Here is a 23,717-nt window from a genome sequence, read left to right as displayed (position 1 = left end):
ATTTAAGATGGTTATGTTGGTGATGTCATTAAAATTATGCTGCAAATGATAAATTACATTTTCTTCTTCTCACTAGAGGTGGGGAACTACATGTGAGGGATGCTGCATACACTGTTAGACACAATGACTCTTGATTTTGTTTAATTGGTCTTTCTTAGATGCAAGGAGGGACAGGAAGCCTATATGAGGAAATAGACCATGATGTAAAAATGTATCACTAATTTTTTAAAAGTAAAATTATTTTAAAATATGCTTTAATCTAATAAATTCAATAAACATTTATTATGCACCTCCTACATGCAGGCTGCTATGATTGATGCTGGAGATATAAAGACAAAAATGTAACAGACCCTGTTTACATGGGGGAGTGGTGGGGAGGAGAGGAACACAAGTAAGTAAATACAAGGAGATACAAAGTCACTTCCACAGAGAATATCAACAAATTTGGGAGAGGAGGAATCAGCAGAGGCTTCATATAGGAAACAGCAGCTGAACTGTGCTTTGAAGGTTAGGGATTCTATGAGGCAAAGAAATGCGTTCTAAGCATGGGGGCAGGAAGCACTTACACAAGAAAGCCAGAGAAAGGATATTATAGTTAGGGAAGGATAATAGGCCAGTTTGTCTCAACAGAGAGTAGAGAAAAATAACATGAAAGAAGACTGAGGAGGTGCCCTGCCTTCTCCTTATGAAGGCTTTGAAACGCCAGCTCAACTCGTGGTGGCACAGAACACTTAGGCTCGACCCTGGTGGCCCATCTAGGGCCCTGCCCATAAGACTTCTCTAGGAAAAAAAGGTAGGGAGCACAGAGGCAGAGGCCCCCTACAAACTACCCTCCTCTGTAGGTGATAGCCACTCCAGCTTAGATCACAGACAGCTGTTTCTGGCTATGTATTCTGTGCCAACTCCAGGCATATCAGATCCAGTAAGTCTGGATGAGACTCAGTGGTTATAAAATTTCGGTGTGTAAGGAGGACCTGCCAAAAGGGCTGCTCTGACGATCAACAGAATTCTGGTTTCCATGGTGTATAACTGGCCTGAAAGATAAGAGAGGCTGAAACATTAGCACCCAATGTTCTGATGATGGCTGAGCTAACAATCCCTCTGAAGATGATGTTTCTAGGTGATGGTCAGTATGGACAGCAACAAGGTGCTGAACTCCTTCTACTTGGTGGCCCTAGCCTTCAAATGTAGCCTTTACCACAAACAGGTCCTAGGATCCCAACTTTTAACAAGCCTCTCAAGGCACAGAGAGATTAGGTAACCAGGTTAGACAATTAGATTAGGTAATTAGAGATGAGGCAGGATTTGCACCCACTTCTCCTGATTCCAGGTCTAGCATTATATCCACATTGCCTGAATACATTAGTCTTTCTCTAGAATCTTTTTGTTCACTTGTTTTGCCCTTGTGGTTTCAATGGCACAGGAACCTCCAAATCTGGAGACTCCCTCCACCAATACAGATCAGGGCACTCAGAGGTTAAGTAACTGGCTCAGAGTCACAAGCCAGTAAGTGTTCAAGGCAGGTTTTCAACCCAGGTCTTCTTCTTCCTTATTATGCCTCACTGCCTCTCATTCCTCCCATAGGGACATGTGCCTTGTTTGCTTGGTTTTTCTTGCTGAGGCCAAATTACAGAGATATGAGCAAGGCCATGGCTTGAGGAAGGGGAGTCTAGTGTGCAAGAGGACAAAAACCACCAACACAATGGACACCTCAGTCTCTACTGTGACTTGTTCATGAGGGTCCAAGTGGATGAAAACAGAAGTCAAGGTAAAATGTCACCAGAGCTCACTGACAGTATCCTCTATCTCTGCCTTTATCCAAGTCATTGATAAAAAGATCCAACAGCACAGAACCAGGCCCAGATTCCTGGGGCTTTCCACCAAAGTCATCCTTCCAAGTTGACACTGAACTATTTATTAGTGACTGTTCTTTAAATCCAGACATTCAACAAGCTCTACATCTCTCTAATTGCACTCTCCTCTAGCCCATGCCTTTCCATTCATTTCACAAGAATACCATGAGAGAGATATACTGTATCTGCAGAACTCTCCTCATCTAACAGTTAGTTGCCCTGTCAAAATAGGAAATGTGGTTCCTCTGGTATGAAGCATTTTTGATAAAGCCATATGCTTCCTTTTCTAAATGTCCTCTCACCATTTCCTTAGCAATCAGTTCTAGAATTTTCCCCAAAATCAATGTCAAGCTCATTGGTCCATAGTTTATTGACTTTGTTTGCTTCTGGTTATTGAAAATGCAACTGCAATTTGCTCCCCATCTGCAATATTGTGGCCCTTCATATTGTCCAAGGTCATTCGAAGATGCTGACAGTGACTCAGCACTCACAATGCCTGTCCTTTCAGCACCCAAGAATGCAGATCACTTGAGCCCAGTGACTTCAATTTATTAAGGGCTACTAGAAAGAAATGGCAAACCAGTCCAGCATCTTTGCCAAGAAAATCCTAAATGGGATCACAAAGAGTCAGACATAACCAAAAGTAAGTCAACAACAACCAAACAACAGTAAGTAGGTGTTCAATTACTTTCTCCATGTTTCTTGGGCAAACCCCCTATTAGTCACCAGGAAGTTAGGTCTATGAGTCAGGAAGATGCGAGTTTAAGTCCTGTCTCAGATGCTTAGTGGCTGTTTGGTCCTGACAGTTTATTTAGCCTCTCTCAGTCTCACAGCACTCACCTCACAGGGCTGTTATGAGGGTCAAACTCTAAGTCACTATATAAATGCTAGTCATTAGTCAGTGTTGTTCTGTCCTTTCCAGTCCAAAGGACTTTTGGAAAAAAAAAAAAAGGCAAATGAAGAATTGAGCATCTTTGCCTTCTCTCTGCCATTGCCATCATCATCGCTACCCTGGACAGATCCTAGACATTCTCTGATTCTGCTTTTTTCCCACAAGTTAGTTTTTACAACCCTTCCCACTGCTGTTCTCTCTCCTGCCCAGGCTCGGCTCATTCTAAGCTTCAGAAAATGGCACTGTTTTCACAGTTCTGTTCTCATCCTCTGCTACCCGCCCTCACTTCCATTTTCTGTACATACTTTTTAAAAATCTATGTTGGCTATTGAGTTCCCTATGCATCCACATCAGACTTTTCCAACAACTCCTATTTTTATCATTAGACTTACCTACCTCTTTGTCTCTCCCATCTCTCTTCAGCTGCTTTCCCCAATAGAACCTCTAGTCATTGCCCCTAGTTTTACCATTGCAGATGATGATGGCAATAAGAATAACAAAAGCAGCAGCATTTCTATGGTGCTATAAGGTTTGCTAAGCACTTTGTTGTTACTGTTGTTATTTTTCAGTCCAACTCCTCATGATCCCCCCCACTTTGGGGTTTTCTTAGCAAAGAAACTAAAGTAGTTTGTCATTTCCTCCTCCAGCACGTTTTACAGATGAGGAACTGAGACAAACTAGACTTTGTCCAGGGTCATACAGCTAGTAAGTGTCTGAGGTCAGATTTGAACTCGGATCTTCCTGATTTCAAGGTTTATACTCTATTCTGGTGCATCATTTAGCTGCCTTTATCTCTTGTTAAGCAGAATGACTCTAATCCTTCTTCTGGAGACAACACTTCACATATTTGGAAAAAACTATCATGTTCCCCTAAGTCTGGTCTAAGGAAAACATTTTGGTCCCTCCAATCAACGCTTATATGGTCCCCAAATGCCTCACTATCCTGGTTGCCCTCCTTTCAACCCTTCTCTAATTTGTCACTGTTTTTCCTAAAATGTGAACCTCAAAGCTTTCTTGGATCATCACTACTTCTGCAATCTGGGTCAAGTCTGGCTGGAGCACAGCTCCTGGTCCCCACAGCTCTATGGTAAGTACTATAAGCCAAGGGTAGGGTTTTGCCTTTTGGTTGGGAGACAAGATTGTCCCATCTCCACATGGAGTAAAGAGGCTGGTTTTGGTCAGCACATGCCAGGGATTAACGGGCAGGATTAACACACTCAGAGGGAGCAAACAAGCCAAGGGGGAAAAACGGACTGGTGCAAAACACCACCCAAGTAAGTAACCAGGAGACATTCTGAGAACAGAGGCAATAGGTCCAGGGAAATATGGATGGATGGATGGATGGATGGATGGATGGATGGATGGATGGATGGATGGATGGATGGATGATGACATTGATGATAATGATGATGATGACAATGGCGATGAATACAACTTCATCAGTGTGGGGAACTTTTGGGAAGCAGCATCGTTTAGTGGAACAAGTACTGAATTTGGAGTCAAAGGACTTAAGTTCAAATTCTGGCTCTAGCCCTTGCTACCTGCATGATTTGGGCAAGTCACTTAATCTCTCTGGGCTTCAATTTCCTCAACTCTAAAAATAAGTTGGACTAGATAACCTCAAAGGTCCCTTCCACCTAGCATTCTCATATGTAAAATGAGAAGGTTGGGCTCAATGATCGCCATAGAATGCCTCCCTGCTCTCAATTGATGGTGCTATGGCTGTCAACTGCCTCTCCCAACTCTCTGCAATTTCCAGTCTTAGAAAACTGCCTAGATCACTAAAGGTCAAGTGACTTCCTGAGGTTACATGATCAGTATATGTCAAAGGTGGAACTTAAATCAGCTCTTCCTGACTCCAGTAACTCTTCCTGACTTCCCCAACACTCAGCCACACTGCCTCATAGCAGCTGCATAAAAACAACAACCACCATCACCACAGACATTTATATGATGCTTCATAGTTTGCAAAAGCTTTACATTATCTCAAGATATGTAGGCATGATGTCAGCCCACATTTGCATAGCCCTGTAAGGTTTGCAAAGTATTAGATTGTAATATAATCTCATGTGTTCCTAACAACAACCCTATGAGTTAGATGCTATATTTATGCCCATTTTACAGATGAAAAAACTGGAACTCAGAGAGCTGAAGTAACTTGCTTGTGGTCACAACACTCATAAGATCCTAAGGCAGGATTTGAATCCAGATATTCCTGATCCAAAGTTCAGTATAACACTGTCTTTCACTTCTAGCTTTTCAAAGCCCTTCCACACCTATTACTGTTCATGAGCCTCACGACAATTATCTGAAGTGCTGTAGGGTAGATAAGTACATGAGTAGAAGTAAGTAGGGTAGGCTAAGCAGGTAAGTAGAAGTGAGTAGGGTAGGCTAAGTAGATAAAGTACTGGAATCCAACTCCATTTCCTGGATGAGAAAACTAAGTCCAAGCAGGAAAAAGCCTTACCCAAGTCCCCACAGAAAGGCTATTGTTCTTGACCTCACGCTGAAAGGCTCTGAGAAAACATTGTCCCAACAAATAGGACCCAAGATGAATTAAAGGGACCTTTACAAGTTTTTAGAATAGGATGAAAGCTCCTCGAGAGCAGAGATCATTTTTGTTTTTCATAATTGCATCCCCAGCACCCAGAACAATTATCTGGCATTATTAGTTAATTAGTTGATTGGGCTTTAAAGGGTGGATAGCAATTCAACAGTTGGGGAGCAGAGGGAAAAGGATTCCAGGTAATGGTAATATCATGAGCAAAGATGAGAAAATTTAGGACGTAGAGGCGATATAGTACAATGGAAAGAATGGTTCTATAGTTGGAGGACCTGAGTTCAAAATTTGCTTCTGATACCCATTGCCTCTGTGACTTTGGAGAAGTCCCTTAACCTTTCTCAGCCTCAGTTTCTTCATCTGAAAAATGAGAGGATCGAATTAAATGCCCTCAGGTCATAAATTTATGATCCCGGATATGGAAGACAGTGAATAGTTTAGTTAAATAGAACACATTGAGGAGAACAGTATGTAACAAGAATAGAAAAATAGCAGAATGAAAGAATCCTCCTAGTCTCCAAGCCATTAGCACATAACAAATTATCATGGAATCAAAATATTATATCTAGAAGAGAAGTTAGGGAATATTTAGTCCAAACCTCTAATTTTAGAAAAGTAACACTTCCGCAAAGGCCATTCCCACCAACCAGCACCTGTATTTGTGGATCACAGTCCCCAGGGGGACAGCACCTTGCATTCTATGGGAAAGCCTAAGAAGCTGCACTTCTCACATTGCATCTTCTGAGCCCCCACTAGTGTTTGTCCCATTAACAACCAGTCAGTAAAGTTAAATAGCTTTTAGAAAAGACATGTATTAAGATGATACTGTAAAAACAGTTATTACAAAAACATTCCTCTCAAGAGCCTAAAACTTTCTCCCACATAAATACCTTCAGCTTCCATGGGAATGGGGAGGTTAAAGCTCAGTAGTAAGGCACACATATAACAAATGAGAAAGAAAACTCCTGGTATTGGGAGTCCTTTCTCCTTCATGCACTTCCTCTTTGGTGTAGTTCTCTGCTAGGTGGGTGGCCCAGGATTGGGTTTTTTCCTGAATCCATAGGTAACATGTATTTCTGCCATGAGGGATCATGCTCTCTGAAGCTGCTATCTTCATCTATCTTTCCTTATCCATCTATCCTTGGTATGTCTCTCCACTCCCAGGTTTATGCACTGTCTCCTACTGGTCTATTCTCTCTAATAACACAGTCAATGATGGAGAGAAGGCAGAAGAGAAAATCTAAAAGTTCCCTCCACCCCTCCAGAACTGATTTCCTCTCAGAGCCTTGGTTTTCCATTTCTGGCTCCAACTCTCAAACTGATGAACTCCCATATTTGGAATCTTCCGATGACTGAGAGGCGTGTGTGCACTTCATTCTTTCAGCCAATCATGAGATGTTTTTCATATATCATCGTCTGTTCTCATTCATTTGCCAAAACCTAGAATCCTCTCAAATTAAGGACTTATTCACATTTTTATAAGAAAATTCCTTAACCCTTACTCCTGCTGATTGAGTGATTGATTGATTGATTCTATGATTCATTTTTTTAAAAAAGTCTTGTTACCCAACAAAAGTGTCTGTGTCAAGGTCAATCTTGTTTACACATTAAAACATATCATATTTGTTGATTGAAGTATTGATGTATGACTCATCAAAGAGGCATTAATGCCTGATAAAGGTATCAAGGTTTAGAACATCTTATCTTTACATTAATTGAGATAATGATGTGGAACCCCACCCCTTGTACCATAAAGAGTCATAAGGGAAGCTAGGTTTCCTATTCACAGCTCTACATAAGACCCCAGCTCGGCCCACTGCTTTTTTTAAAGCACCAGCTTTCCACATTTGCAATTTATCCCCTTTGCTTTCCTACCTCCATCTTCTGCTAGAGGGAAGGGGTAGTGAATATGTAGTGCCCCCAAAACAGGCAGCCTGAGGGAAGGAGCAAGAAAAGCAAAACACAAGCCTAGAGAAGCCACAACCTGTGTAACCAGCCCCTGAAAATTAAGTACTGGCTAGAGTTTAAGTCCATGACCTTGAGCCTGAAACAGACCATAACTTGACTCTTCCTCTATTTGGAAAAGGAAATCCAAGATGACTAGCTCTGTCCTAACCCCAGAAGTGGCTTTCTGGAGGCAAGAAGAATTCGAATGTGGGAATATTAAGAATTTTTCATGGGATCCATATTGCCTTTCTTCGCTGGGGGGCTTCATTCTAGAACCCAGGGAACGAAGGAACCATGTCCTGCCCTTCAGTGTTTCTTACAAAGCCCCTGAAGCAGGAGGCCCAACCCCAGTCATTCATCTCATCTTCCCAAATGTCTCATTTCTGCCTCCCACCCTGTGTGGAGGTGGGAAACATTGCCAAAATAGAACAAGGAGCACAGGAGTCAGAGGGTGTCAAGAGCTCTGTCTGACGGCCGAGGCAATACAGCTAAGCATGGTGGATTTCTAGCACCCCTGAGGATTCTTTCTTTCCATTTTCCTTCAGGGAAACAACCCACCCCATAATATTATTTGCCTTATGGTTAATACAACGCCCCCCCCCCAATTCAGAAAAATGACATAAAAACAAGAAAAGGGGGCGGAGATAATAACCTCCCAATGCAGCCCACCCAGCATTAGTTGAGATTCTGGAATGTCAGAGCTCACAGAAGCCTTAGGGGTTACATAATCACAGGCCTCAGAATCCACATAGGCCAGCTGGCTTAGATAAACAAAATTGTCCACTGCAGCTTACCCTTCAGGTGACACCCATCTCACCTTTGTCTGAAGATTTCCAGTGAGGGAGAACTTGCCCCACCCCCAAAATGGACCAAATCACTTTGGACCACTTTCTAATCACTGGTCTTTTTTCCTTCTGTCCAATCTAAATATGCCCCTCTGCACCTTCCACCCTCTGAGTCTGATTCTGCCCTGTGGAGGTAAGCAGAAGAGTTCTAGCCCTTCAGATTCTCAAAGACAACTCTAACGTTACCCACAAACACTAAGTCGTGTATTTCTTTCTTCTCCAAGCTAATCATTCCTATTTCCTTCAATCATTCATGATACAGTATGGACCTAAGGCCCTTCACCATTCTGGCCATCATCCCTTGGACACTCTCCAGCTTATAAACATCCTTCCTAAACTGATGAGTTCAGAACTGAACATAATGCCCTAGAAAGGGTCTAGCCAGGACAGAGAATGGTAGGGATATGATTTTCCTTTTTCTGAAAGCTAGGGCAGGTGCAATCTAAAATCAAGTCCTCTTTGATGGCTATCCCAGCACATTCCTGATTCATACTGAGATTTCTTCTAACTAAAAACCTCAGATCTCTTCAGACAAATGTCCATCTAACCATACTTCTACTGTCTTGGACTTATGGCACTAATTTTTTTAACCCAAGTATACGATTTTATATTTATCCATATGAAATTTGGCCCAGTCTTCTAGACTATCAAGATCTTTTTGGATACTGACTTTGTCATCTAGTGTGCTAGCTATCATGCCCAGCTTGGAGTCATTTGGAATTTCAGTAAGCCTTTATCCATGTCTTGGAAAAAAAAATTTTTATTCTGTAGAACCAAGTATGATCCCTAAGGAACTCCACTGGTGACACCCTTCCAATCTGACATCAAACTTTAACTGTCTTTTGGTTCTGGTCAAACAATCAGATAGGAATTCATTTAATTGTCTATTATCTAATCTACTACCCCCTCCTCTACCCCCTCTCCACAAGATCAGCATGAGGAAAATCGAATGCTTTGACTATACAAAATGGACAAGTTTCAACCAAGTCGTCCATTCAAACCTTCTGATTTGATAGGTGAGAAAAAAGGTCCATAGAAATTGAGTGACTTTCACAATTTCCATTAATAGTCATAATAACTCAGTTATTATTATTATAACTAGTGCAAATTTATTGTCCCCATTTCTAAAATGAGGACACTTAGGTTCTCAGAGATTAGATGAATTGTCCTCAAAGTCACACGGCTAGTAAGAGCCCAGGTTGGGTTTCAGAGCTCCCCACTCCCCTCCACCCCCATGTCTCCTGCCTCCCAGACCAGCACTGCCCCACGTGCCATCAGGAAGAGCTCCCATTCCCTCCCTCTTCACTGCTTTGGTGTCTGCCTACCTGTCTGGGCCCCCATTGCTCTTCCTCTCCTTTCTGAGGCCCCAAAGAGTCCTAAAGTTAACATTCCTCTTTGTACCCAAGTAGGGCAATCATCCCAGAACCTCCTGATGCCATAACTATGTCGATTTAACAACGTGGTGATGAAAAAATGCTCATCTTGACCATGAACTCCAAGAAGAATAGTTTGACCCGAAGACCACCATGCCCTTCTGTCTCCTCCATCACTTTTGGCTTGAGTACTCTCAGACCTGAAAGATGCTGTGGCTAGGGGCTTGTCGGGATTTATTATTTACCAAGATGTGTACCACAACTATTCCCATAAGGATTCCAGGTGGTTAGCGATTGAAATGCAGTACAAAATAAAGCCTCTAAATATAAGAACTTCTTGAGGGCAGGGACCACATCTGGTTTTATATGTATCCCTCCTATTATCTAGCAGGGCCCATGACCGCTTTGGAAACACCTGGCCTGGAGTCCTAGATCAACCAGCTGAAGGAACTTTTGAAACCATCTGTTCTAATCTCTTCATTTTATACACGTGGGGACTGAGGCCATACAGGTGAAGAGACTTAACTGATATCAGAAAGATATAATTAGACTTAAACCCAGGCCTGCTTCCAAAGAGAGCCATTTTTCCATCATATTATGCTGTCTGGGGGAGAAATTTAAGTGGGACAGGAATAATTGTGTTCACCTCCTTCCTACAATATAAGGAAAAAAGAATAACCCACTAATACTTCTGAAAAACTTAACCTTAGCCACTGTTTTGGACTCGATCGTGATTTTGAGTTGTATAGGGAACCCATAACAAGAAAACTCCCTATACCAATGAAGATCTGTACCTGTTCTACAAATTATAGAGTTGCCTGGGGCCTTGAGTGGTCAGTTGGCCTGCCCAAGGTTACCCAGCCTGTTTGTATCATAGGCAGGACTTGAACTCAGGTCTTCCTGAATTAGAGACTAGCTCTCCATCCAACACACCACAAATTGGAGACAGGTGGAAGAAATTAATTATATTTAAAATAGCATAATTATCACCTTTCGTTAAGGCGGACAGGATGATGTTATAGAAAGAGGATTGGATTCAGAGACAGGAGAGAAGGGAGAATATAATCCTGCCTCCAATTCCTACTAGTTGCATGATCTTAAACAAGTCTCTAAAGTTCTCTGAGCCTCAAGTTCTAATCTGTGAAATGGGAATGAAAATACCTCCCTGACAAGGTGGATGAAAGGAAAGTGCTTTGTAAGCCTTAGAGCACTTTATAAATGAGAGCAATCATTACAGGAACCAAGAATCGACCTCTTACCTTCTCCTCTTTAAATATGCAACAACATTGGGCTGCCTTCCCCCAACCAATGGGCCATCTTTCCTCCCTTTCAACAGCACTAAAAATTCTCTCTTAAATTTCCTTTGCCCTTTTGGGAGAAGGGGGTTGGGGGGAGGTAGTGAGTGAGTGAGAGAGAGAGAGAGAGAGAGAGAGAGAGAGAGAGAGAGAGAGAGAGAGAGAGAGAGAGAGAGAGAAATGCAATTCAATTCAACATGTTTTCTTTGAGCATTGGCCATCTACTATGTGTCCAGTTCCATTCCAGGGGGAGGGGCGAAAAAGCAGTAAAAAGGTAGGGAACAGAGATGGCTTGCTACCCACTGGTAACTTTTCCTAATGGCTTCATGGGATGTTGATTACCTCAACCCTTAAGCATCCCTTAGCTTGCCCACAGTCACAAAGCTAGTACATGCCAAAGACAGGATTCATCTCATATCTTCCTGAAGCCAAAGCTGGTCCTCTAATTGGCTAAGCCATGCTGCTTCCCTTTTGCTAATCATAGCCAGGGTCAGGACTGAACCCTGTGATTTCATTGATGTAGGGGACTTTCTAATGAGGAAATACCTTTCACATATACAGGTTGTCCTTCTCTGAAATTTAAAGTCTTAGACTTGTGTGCGGTTTCTAAAAAATATTTTGATAACGCATTTTTCAGTGATTTCCTTTGCAATGCTATGCATTTTATTTTATCCATTCAAAAAAATATTGGAGGAGTACACAAGTTTTACCATCATGGCAAAGGGAACCATGACTCCAAAAAAGTCAAGAACCCCCATTTTAGAGGTGCCTAGAGCCCTACGAGGTAAAGTGACCTTGGCATCACACAGCCAGGATTTGAACCCATCTTCTTATCTTTAAAGCCAGCACCCTATCCACTAAACCAACTCACTTTTTCTTTTCTTTTTTTTCTCTTTGGAAGGGGGAAGGCAGGGCAACTGGGGTTAAGTGACTTGCCCAAGGTCACATGGCCAGTAAGTGTTAATTGTCTGAGGTCACTGAACTCAGGTCCTCCTGACTCCACAGCTGGTACTCTATTCACTGCCTCACTTAGCCACACCCAACCAACCCACTTTTTCACACCTCATATTTACATCGGGTACTCTCTTACATCATCACATCACTAACAACCCTTCCAGGTGTCATCTCCAATTTGCAAATGAGGCGGTTGATGGACAGTGAGTTTAAATGATTTGCCTTTGGTCACATAACTAATAAGTGAGGAGATCAGATTTGAAGTCATGGGTATCTGGCATATTGGATTAGAACACCAGCCTTGGGAATCAGGAAGACCTGAGTTCAAATCCTTCCTCGAACACTCTCTAGCTGAGTGACCTCATTCAGGCTATTTCCTATACTGTGAAATGAATAAAATGTGTCCCCAGGTGGTTGTGAGGATTGAATGAGACATGAGATGTAAAGCTTTGCAAACCTTAAGGTCCCCTGGATTACAGTTATTGCTGTCATGTCAAATCTAACTTTCTTTGCACCTTCCCATGCTACCCTCAAGGAAGCTGCCATTTTAATTAAGTTGGAACAGAGTGTCTTTGCTCCCTCTTCCCAAAGGTCACCCAGATTAATGTATCAGTCCCAAAGAGAGAAGATTCCATTCCACAGCTGGGGAAGAAATAATAAGGAAACAATTGTCAATAGCCACTTACTGGATCTCATCGTCAAGCCCAGTATTACCTCAAGGAATGGAAGGGAGCTGGGGCAGCTGACCTCCCAAAGTGCTTCCCCCCACCCTGGTTGAACACTTCGCACTCTCCCTCAGCAGTATGGTACCCAGGCTCCAGCAGGCACACTCAGACAGCACAGCTTTTAACAGGAGCAGCAGGGCAGAGAGGAAATGTTTAAGCCTTCCCTTGTTACAGCAGGGACCACAATTAGTTTGCCTGGAAAAAGTGACACTATAGAAAGCCCCAAAGTCTCTGTCTCATGCGCCAGGAAAGTCAAATCCCCACAGATGAGTTGAGTTTCCCCAGGAGCTGAGAAAAGGGTACAAGGTCTAGGAAGCAGGAGGTCAGAATCATGGAAGAGAGCCTAGTCCTTGGTCAGCTCCTCCTCTGGCCCCAGCCTCCCCAACCATCATCCCCTGTCCCCTCCCTCCCATTCAAGGTCCATTCTGGGGAAGCCTGGTGCTCCCCATGCCAGATATCACTTGGGTTCTACCTTCATGTGCCTGTCACCAGGACAAGTCCTGAACCTCTCAATGCCGCAGGCCCCTCTCTGAGACTATAAATCAAAGTGTAGGTTTCAACCTACTTTGGTGGAGAGAGTTCTCTCACCTGGGAGCTCCTTATAGCAATGAAATCCTAGGTCAATGCCCAATCCCAAGCACCTACCACAAGGTCCACGTTCAGTAGGAGCTCAGTAAAATCGTATTCATTGATTGTGGCCTAGAGGAAAGAGCACCAGCTCTGGCTTCAGAGAACTCAAGTCCAAATCCAACCCTTACACCCTTATTTCCTCATGTGTTGGCTGAGGGGCTGCACAAGTGGTCCCTTTCAGCTCTACATCCAACCATTCTATGATTGGTTTATTGGCCTCCCTAAGCCATTGGTTCAAATATAATTGAAGCCAGGGTTTTACAAATTTAGAGTTTGGGGAATGTGTCATTTACATGTAAACACATTCATCTACTTATTTATGTAAAATAAAATGTGGGACATAGCGGACCTGTTCAGGAAAACATATTTGGCAACAGTGGCCTAAGGGAAAAGTCAAGCTGATTTCTACTGCCACGCTCCTTCCCCTCTCCTTTCTCTTAGGTCATGTTGGTCCTGTGTACAAGGTCATCTTAATACCCCTGTGGGAGGTAGAGGAGAAGAGGAAATCCCTGACTGATCACTTACATTTCCCTATGCATTGACAATGTGGAATGGCCTGGCCTTGGGGAGAAGGAGGAATGGCAGAGGTATGAACGGCAGGTCATACATGGAACTCCTCTCTCACAAGCCACATAGTATTGATACATTAGTAACCTCCTAGATTCAAAGCAAAGCCCAGACTACAGATAGACAGAATTCAGTTCAATTCAACATTTGTCATATACCTTCTGCATAGAGGCACAAATATGAAAGTCTCTACCCACACAGAGTTTACACTACTATTACCAAGTTAATAGAATGCCAAGCTATGGCTTTGCTAACTAAGACTGTACTGAGTTATAGTCACAGATATGGAGCTGGAAGGGACCTTAGGGGCCATCCCACCCAGTCCCATCCTTTTCTAGATGAGGAAAATACGGCTCAAAGAATAGAGGGACTTTCCTGTGGCCATACAAGCCAATAAGTGTCCAAGGCAAGATTGAACATGGCACCAAATCTAAACTTTCCTCTCTGCTAAATTCAAATCCAGCACATTTTCCACTGATCTCTAGGACCCAAGGTTGAGAACTAGAAGAAACCTTAGAGATCATATAATCCAACCTCTCCTTCCCATTTTATATATGAGAAAACTGAGGCATAGTTGAAGGGTCTGGTGACTGGTCCAAATTCATTGAGCTAGACAGTAGCAAAGTTCAAATCTGAAGCCAGCTCCTCTGACTCTATGACATATAGTAGATGTAACATAAATCCTGCTTCTGACAGGTACTAACTGTGTGACCCCAGGTGAGTATTTTACCTCTCTGTGCCTCAGTTTCCTCATTTGTAAAATGAGGGAGTTGGCAATATTAGATGATTTCTGAAGTCTTCAGATCTATGTTGCTATGATAGAGTAAATGTATGATGTTTGTTACAGTATTCCTGGAATAAAAGAGAGAGCAGCCCATAGACCTATGGACTAACATTGAGCCTTCCAGAGATTCACTTTAATTCCCCCAGGAAAAGGGATAAAAGACGGAGGAAACAGTAGAACAATGGGCCACTGCTAGTGATGTGACATGCAACATTAAACCCACACACACACACTTCTCATCCTCTCTTATTTAGTCAAACAGGCCTGTAGATGTTCTGCACAAATGATCTTCCATCCCTCTCCTCTGTACCTATGTCCAAGAATTCCCTCTACTTCTCCCTCCCCAAGAATCCCCAGCCTCCTTCCAAGCAAAGTTCAGGCGCCACCTCACACAGAGTGTTGATCTTTCCAGTTGATTAGCGCTATCCCCACTCCCCCCAAATTACTATATATAAATTTCATATTGGCCCATAGAAGGTGCTTAATAAATGTTTGAATCAAATTTAATTAAGTTCAATTGGGATAGAGAGACATGAGCCATTTCTGAGAATAGGAAGTAAAACCTCACTCCCTTTCTCATGCTGTCTACCAGTAAAACTGGCTCACCAACAGTCATCATAGATTGGAAATCTCACACTCAGCTTCAAAAAAAATCAAATACTTCATGGGGAGAACCAGTGTAGTGCCAAAAGCCTGAGGATTTTAGTGGACTTCAGCTAAATAAGCATCAGGGGCAATGTAGCTGCCAAAAAAACCTAATGGCGTCTTGTGTTTTATGAACAGAAGCCCAGTATTATGAACAGAACCCCACAATGGGTGGGGGGGAGGATCTGTCCTCTCCTTTTGTCAGATGACATCTGGAACCTTGTGTCTGTCCTGGACCTCACATTTTTAAGAATGATATTGACAAGCCAGAGCATGGCCAGCAAAGAGTGTTCCCTGCAAGAAGGGAACTGATACCCAAGCCTCACCCTAGTAAGAGGGAATCACTTAACTCAGGAAAAAGAGTGCTGACACTGGAGTCAGAGTTCCAGTCCTGCCTTACTAACCCTTACTGCATTTGTAAACATTGGCCAAGTCACCTCAACTCCATGGGTCTCAGTTTCCTCAACTGTAGAGTAAGAAGGCAAGACTGTCTAGAGCTATGACTGTGACTCGACGGGACCCCGAAGGTCCCTTCCAGCTCTGGTCCTGACATACTAGAAATCTTTAGCCTAAAAAAGTGTTCTGAGGGGCAACCAATAACTGTCTCCAAGTATTTGAAGACCCATCAAGTGAAAGGGGATTAAGCTTCTTTTCCTTGGTTTGGGGGGGAAGAAATAGGAACAAGAGGTAGGCTTTTTAGAAAAGCATGTGTTGGTTTGTAAAGCCAAACCTCCTAACAATTAGATGGATCCAGAAGCGATCCAGCTGATCTCAGGGGCTGAGCTGTCCATCACCGGAAGTCTTCAAGAGAAGGCTGGCTGGCCTGGTTAGAGAGGCTGCAGAGGGTGTTCCAGCGCAACAATGGCTTGGACCAGGTACCTTTCGAAGGCTTTTCCCACTCTGAGGGCCTTTGTTCTTCTGATTAGAAAACCACATCCAATTTTCATGAGGCCAGGGGATTTAGGAAGGACTTCAAGGCTGATGAAACCGCAGAATGGAACCAAAAGAGAGGTAACAGACCCCCTTTGTGCTGAATACGTTATTCCCTCTAAACTACCTCAAAAGCACAAAGCTTTTGAAAGAGAAAAAACTAGAGGTGAATCATTTATCAGCTTTGCAGCCTAACCCAATCAGGAAACCATCAGATTGTACCTGGTTTGGGTAAATGCTTTGAATGATTTCTGGAGTCTTCATTTAGAGCTCCTTGTGTTTTGCTCATCCTAGTAAAGAGCTAATCACTGTTAGATGTAGAGCTCATAGGGCCACACCTCTAGGTCTGGAAGGAAGCCTCTGTTCAGAATCCAAAGCCTTTGCTGAGCACCCCCCTCCTTCCTCTCCAGCCTTCTTGCCCTCTCTCCCCACCATGTCCCCTTTGCTCCAGGGACACCGGCCTCCTGGATGTTACACCCCATCTCTTGACTTCAGGATTTTCTCTGGCTCTCCTTCATGTCTGCAATGTTCTCCATCCCTAACCTTACCTCCTGACCTCCCTGGCTCCCTTTCAGTCACAACTACAATCTCATCTTTTATAGGAAGCTTTCCCCAGCCCCTCTTAATCCTAATGCCTTCCTTCCGTTAAATATTTCCTATCTATCCTGTATATAGTGTGCTTTGTACATTGTGTTTGCATGCTGTTTCCCCATTATATTGTAAGCTCTTTGAGGGCAATGACTGTCTTTCGCCTCTTTTTGTATCCCCAGTGCTTATCACAGTACCTGGCACATAGTACACAATTAATAAATGCTGTTTGATTGATTGATGGTAACACACATGTCACCTAGTCTAATTCCCTCATTTTACAGATGGTTGAGGTTAAGTGGCTTGACCAAGGCTGCACAGGTCATTAACGAGTTTCCAAGATGGTGTTAGGGCTTCAGTTGATGGTACATTAAACATGGTTGATTTATTCATGGTCAGCTCTTACTCCTAGGGATACCCTTGGACTTGATCTTAAAGGGAGACCAAGAAAAAGCATATAGATGGAACCAGATTAGGGAAGCCAAATGGACACAGAGAGACAATTTCCCAGAAGAAAGCCTGGGCAGCCATGCAGTCACTCCAAAGAAGTGTATGCTCCAAGGAATTACATGCCTCCCAGAAAACCCTACAGTCCCTGACATGGAGGTAGAGGGTGAGCATTGTGGAGTTCTTGGGCCAAATTAAGACTTCAGAGACTCAATTCAGCTGGAGTGGCAGTGGAAAGGAGATATGGGAGACCCTGGATCAACCAAGAGCAGCAACCCATGCCTGAACAAGAGTCCTCTGTGAGGAATCTCTGACAGAGAGATTCCTCCCATTCATGAGTTGCACAAGAAGGCCACTGAGGTCCCGCCCAACTTTCAAATCCTGCAGTTCCGTGAAAGCGGATTGACTAAAGGTAGAACAACAATCATAATAAATATGATGTTACCTGGGATTAATAGAACATCTCTTCTCAGATGTAGAAAGGGCTTCATACACACTGGCTCTTCAGTCACTGCCATAAGCTCCTGAGTTATGACCCAGAAAGCATAATTGCCATCAGAACCATAATGAGATATCACCCTGGAATGTGTCTTCTCCACCATTCCCAAGCAGACTTTTCACCCTGAAAGATCCCTCCAATCCTGTAGCCTTCTCATGAGAGAAGATCCTGCCATCACTAGGACCCCATTCTCTGATTGGTCATCTCCTCCCAAAACCTCTGTTTTAAGGAAGAGCCCAACCACCATATTCACTCTTTCATTCTTCTCTAAGCTCCTCTCTAGACTTCCTTCTCTATCATTCTCAAGCATCTTCTCACCCTGAAAGATCCATCCATTCCTACAGCCTTCTCATGCTAGAAGACCCCTCCCCTGTGCCCTTCCTCTGCTTGGTCAGTTACCTCCAAAACCTCCATTCTAAGGAAGGGCCCAAGCCAACTATGGTCACTCCTTCATTCTTCTCTGAGCTCTTCTTCTGACTCCCTCACTTGGGACTTCCTTCTCCTCCAAGTCACAGCAGTAGCTTACTCTGGAAGATCTGCCCCCTCTGCACCTCTGCCCCATGGCCCCTTCCTCTGCTTGACAAATTCTTCCTAGAATCTCCATTCTAAGGAAGGGCCCAAGTCAGCCTTGGTCACTCCTTCATTCCCACTGCACACCACTCCTGATTCTCTACACTTCTTTCAGTCAGCAGTTACCTTCTCCCTCTCCCCCAACTTTTCAGCTTCCTTTTAGATGTTGTTTTCTCCCTTTAGAATGAAAGTTCTTTGAATCCAGAGATCATCTTCCTTTTTTGCTTCTATTTGTATTCTCAGTGCTTACCACAGTGCCTTTCACAGAGTAAGCCCTTAATACATACTTGACTTGACTGGATAGAGGAACTGGGGTTTTCTCCAAGACCCCAACATTATTAAGGGATTCATTTCCTCCAGGTATCCAAAATTCCTAGTTAAAGCTAATTCTTAACCTGCTCAGGGGGAGAACTCATTAAAGATCACCATGATTAACTTCACATCTAAACTAGGGATTAATCCTGACCCAACAGGATCCCATTAACATCTCATGCCAGCATACCCCAGCATGGACTTCATTCATGCCTTACTCTGACATGACATCAATTTGGACTATGAGGAAAGGAAGGCAGGGAATATCAAGCACAACAGACCTCTTTTCTAATACTACATTCAGAAAACCAATACCTAATTATCTGTAATCATTATATTCAAATGTCCATGATGTCTCTGAATCCATACAATAATAAATCATGTTATAAAAGGGCACCTAGATGCTGCAGTGTATAGAACACTGAGCTTAGAATCAGGAAGATTCCTCTTCCCTGAGTTCAAATCTGGCCTCAGAAACTTACTGTCTGTGTGACCCTGAGCAAGTCACTTAACCTTGTTTGTCTCAGTTTCCTCATCTGTAAAGTGAAATGGAGAAGAAAATGACAAGCCACTCTAGTTTCTTTGCCAAGAAAACCCCAAATGAGGTCACAAAGAGTTGGACACAACTGAACAGCAACTATTACTATTTTGTCTGTGAAGCAAGTTGCTGTTAGAACATGGAAAAGAACCTGAAATGTAGTCTAGTATCTCAACTACTCATTCTCTCTCCTGAACCACCCGGATACCCAAGTTCCATTGATTCCCATGTGAACAGACAACCTATGGAACCATGATGGATAGACCACTACCACCATGGAAAGCAATATCTAAGGCCCTCTTGTTTCTCTCTGACTTCTCTTTCTCCTCATTCTTTCTTTCTCTTAGTCCCTCTCCTCAACTCTTTCTTGTTGTTATCACTCAATTTTCCCACGTCCCCTTGTCATCTGGGCCTATTAGTGGCACTCAGGACCATGGTTTAGCCATGAGAACTCTCAGGGCTAATGAGGTTGCAGACCCATATCCTACAGTTATAACATAGTGACCCCTAGAACAGAGGCAAAGGGTTTAAAAGAAAGAAAAGTGTTCCCTGATTCATCAGCTAAACAGGCTGAGGCAGGTCTTCCTTGAGGAAATGCCTCCCCAAAGGAGTTGCTGCCCAGATCTTTCGATGTCTGTCCGTATCAGTGTTGTCTAACATAGATTAAAGGACCTCAAGGACATGAATGGGTCTATTTAAACTTCCTCTGAGTAACACTACATATAGCCAGCACTTAATATTCATTATCTACATTTATTCTGACAGCATCAAATACCTCCAATTCTTAAAGATGTAGGATAGTAAGAGAGTTTTCTGAGGGTGTCCTGTCCTGTCTTGTCCCTCCATTTAAAAATTGAAAAAAATTAACATCAAAAGTCTTCTCAATTCTGTCTCTGAAAAATCTTTCGCATCCTCTCCTTTCCACTGCATGCACACTGCCCTATTTCAAGCCCTCATCACCTCTCATCTGGACTAAAGTCAACAGCCTCCTTCCTAAGGGATGGCCCAGCTTCTAGGCTCTCCTCTTGAATTCACCCTTCACACCACTGGCAAAGCAAGTTTCTAATATGTATGTCTAATCCCATCAATCTCTTTCCATGTATTCTTGAATAGCTCCTCACTACCTGCAGGAAAAATAAAACACAGACTCCTTAACTATAATTTCAAGGCTCTCCACCATATGACTCAAACCTATATTTTTTAGTCTTCATACTGAGCAGTGAACTGGACTTGAAATTCAGGCTCTGTCTTTGACACATACTGATTATGCAAGATCATTTCAACCCTAGAGCTCGTGTCTAATCAGTACCCTCTATGCTGAGGGCTGCTCCCTCTCTCTGATTGGAGAGGGTAAAAGAGCTATCCTCCCAAAAATGTCCATTTAAGGAAGGAACTCAGGTTAACCATAGATTCATTTCCCATCCAGCGACGATCCCCTGGACGGCTCCACCATGGCCCCTACCAGGCACCCTTTCACCCGCCCTGCTCTTTTCTGCTTCTTTTCAAATGTCTTCTTCTTCCCCTCCCCAAAGAATCGTGAGCTCCTCGAAGGCACCGACTGTCTTTTGTCTTTCTTTATATCTCCAGCATTTAGCACAGTGCCTAGAAAATAATGAGCACTTAATAAATCTTTATTGACTAGCCAGCTGATTGACTTTGACTTTGATCAAGCCACCTTATTTCTACTTCTGTGAATTTGTGTGGATTACATCCAAAGCCTGGAATGGACAAGGCACCTTTGACAGCCTAGCACTTTCTCTACCCTCTATGTGTCTTTCTGTATGATCTGTTGAAACACATGTACCAGCCTTGTCTTCTCCCAGGGACTGGGATCAGAGGTCTTGTCATGTAATCCTGCTGGTTGCCACATGGAGACAGCAAGTGTTCCATCCTTTATAACTAGCTTTTGTCTGCCACTACCATCAGGAAATGCCTAGCCTCTTTCATCCACAAGGGAAGAGGTAGGTGGAAGGCACCCATGTTGAGGAGAGAGGAGCTATGCCTTCCATGGATGCCAACATCACTGCTTCACTTGAGCCTCAGACATATCTGCAGCCCCTCAGGGGGACTGTGGTGGAGTAAGACAATAGACGGACTAGGACTAGAGACGTCCTTTATTACATGACCTTTCACCAGCTCCAACAATAACTACTCTATCATATAGTAATAAGCAGGGACAGAAAGATTAAGGGGCTGCCCCCAAATCAGACTAATATTGCCTGGAATTACAGACCTCTTTTACCACCCATCATTCCCTGCCATATCTAAGCCTGATGAACTAGTAGTTCCCTGTCCTATTGTTAACAAACTCCCACCACCTGTTCCCCTAATCCCTGTGAGTCAGAGTTACTGGCTCTGAATTTCCACACTATCCTTATCCTCAACAGAAAATAAGGTCTTTGAAGACAAGAGTCATATTTTGACTTTTTATCCCAGTGCCTGGCATGGTGCTCTGCACATAGTAAGAACTTCACAAATTTTCTTTTAAATTAATGTAATGAAAATAAAAGCTCCTTTGGTAAAAGATCATAATTATTCCTTCCAAACAAGGGATACTCATAGTGCTGAACATTTCATGTAGTATAGAGCTAATAAATGGAAAATCTTTTCTTGGAAATACTTAATGATATTAAAAGAAAGAGATATAGTCAGCAGCATTTTTTTACATACTTGGAAAATGAAGAAGCTAAAATTCTTCCCCAAGTAAGGTGGGAATCCTGAAGAGAAATGAAAGTGCCACAAATTGTTTTTTCATCTATTCTCAGTCATGTTGTAGAAACATTGATGAAAAGCAACATACCCTCTCTCCCCCCCCCCAAAAAAAAGCAGCTGAATAAAAAATTAAAGATTCAGGGCCCATGTTTTTATAAATCACCTACTATAACAAAAAAATCTATATTGTTCATGAAAAACCTTTCCCTTTTATCTTAAAATTGTGGGGGTGGAATTGGGCAGGGAGAAGAATGAGACTTCAGTCAGTATCCCACTTAGGTGGATGAGCCTACCACACATTTCATTACAGCAAGAATGTATTAAGTACCTACTGTGCGCCAGGCACTGTGCCAGGTGCTCAGGATATAAAAATCAAAAACATTAGGAACAACATCAATGCATTAGAAAACATAGAGCTGCATCTCTAAGTACTTTAAAGAAAAAACACTGTGCTTAAGTATCATCAAATTCACCCTTCACCCGTTCCCCATTAGCCTATTCAAATCTGCACCACTCTGTCGAGTTAATTATTCTCTGACCAACTTGGAAGAAATTATGACCAGGATTCATACCTTGCACCAAACTGTCTTGCTTATTTCCTCAAGAGTTATTCATATTGTGACAAATATAATATCAATTTAGTGATTTCTCTTCCAATCATAAAAAGAGGACCGAAATGCAGTTAAATCATTATCTTAAGTGAGGAAAGGAAAAAATGAGGAACATTATTTCCTCAGTTGAAGACGCACAGGTAAAACTATTCCCCAAATGCACTGGGAATCCATACAAAAGTACTTGCTTGTGGAAAATGAGAATGCCAGCTCCTCTGCAGATTGAGCTAACTTTTAAAAGAGTACAAATGAGGAAGCTGGTGCTCTTCCTTCTCCCTGAGATAGGAGAGAGGTGGAGGGAAGGAGAGAGAAGGGATATTGGGGAAGATAGACTGATAAGGAGAGGGAGGGCAGAGAGACTTGGAGACAGGAGAGAAATTTGGGGAGGGGGGCAGAGGTGGGAGATGGGGCTGGCAAAAAGGGAGGAGGCTTGAAAGTGGGGTCAAATGGTAAAACAGGAGGAAGAGAAGGGGAGGAAAGAAGGGGGAGAAGAGAGACTGAGACAGAAAGAAAAAGGCAGAGCGACGGACAGAAACAGAGACAGAGTTGCTACAACTATACATGTCTCCCAAAGTAACAAGAAAAACTTCTCCCGTTCCTTCCCATACGAAGTGGAGAAAGCGACTCCGTGGACGCAAACCTCTGCCACTTGATAAAGTCCCTCTATCCAAGGAGTAATACCTCCCCAGGAGTCACAGATATCGACTTACAAAAGAAGTTTAGGAACGTGGGAGGAAGGAAGGAGAGACAAAATCGATTGCTTAGGAAAGGTGTCTCCCTTCCGGAAAGGTGGACCGCGGGTCCTCCCGCTACTGAACCGCTCCCCCGGCGCCCCGCTTCTCACCTGCTGCTCTCTCGCTTTGGGGCAAGGAGGGCTGATCCATGATCTGGGCACTGGCTGCGGGCTCCACCGTAGGCTTCAGCACCGGGGACAGCGACCGAGCTTCACTCGGTGCTGGCTTTAGCGGCGAGGCCGGCGTTGGCTCCCAGGCAGTGGCTGGTGTGAGAGACGCTTCTGGGGCGCGCGTGTCCCGATCTCTAGCTCCGGCTTTACCTTGGGGCTCCAGAAACCCGACTGTAGAGCACTGAGTCCTGGACTCCCCCTCCTCCTCCTCCGCCTCCTGAGCCTGCTGTCGGGAGCTCAGCTGCACCACTGTTTTCCGGGATCTACTGAGAGCCGAAGTGACAGAACCCATCTCAGCGGGGCAATCCCAGGGCAGCCTGGGCCCAGGTGAGCGTCCCCTATCTGCACTCCCTAGCTGTGCACGCCCACCCCCTCCCCCCGTGCCCACGCCTCCCTGAGCGCCTTACTGCCGCGCCCCCTACTGTCTACTTACCCCACCCCCCACAAACAGCCCCTCAACGCAGCCTCACATTCTAGAAGCCCTTCTCAGGGGCTCTTCTGCTTCCCAGGAGGCTTCGGGGGAGAGGAAGGGGGAG

At 43.6% G+C, this 23,717-nt stretch overlaps 1 protein-coding gene across 2 annotated transcripts in view; it reads right to left on the bottom strand.

Annotated features, from left to right (window-relative positions):
* PDE1C (phosphodiesterase 1C) overlaps positions 1-23,434 on the bottom strand; it is a 551,686-nt gene extending 528,252 nt beyond the window's left edge. The window contains exon 1 of one of the 2 annotated variants that reach the window (XM_069084304.1): positions 23,122-23,434. In XM_069084304.1, the coding sequence (XP_068940405.1) occupies positions 23,122-23,161 (40 nt within the window). In that variant the 5' untranslated portion in view covers positions 23,162-23,434. The remainder of the gene's footprint in view (positions 1-23,121) is intronic. The other variant, XM_069084302.1, reaches the window with a different exon arrangement.
* Between the last annotated feature and the right edge of the window lie 283 nt (positions 23,435-23,717).

This window comes from Petaurus breviceps, unplaced genomic scaffold (assembly GCF_028583685.1).
Source record: "Petaurus breviceps papuanus isolate PSGF00001 unplaced genomic scaffold, PetGlider_PUasm1.0 174, whole genome shotgun sequence".
In the NCBI taxonomy this organism is placed as follows: Eukaryota; Metazoa; Chordata; class Mammalia; order Diprotodontia; family Petauridae; genus Petaurus; species Petaurus breviceps.
The sequence above is the reverse complement of the archived record's forward strand: the minus strand, read 5'-3'. Positions and strand labels throughout refer to the sequence as shown.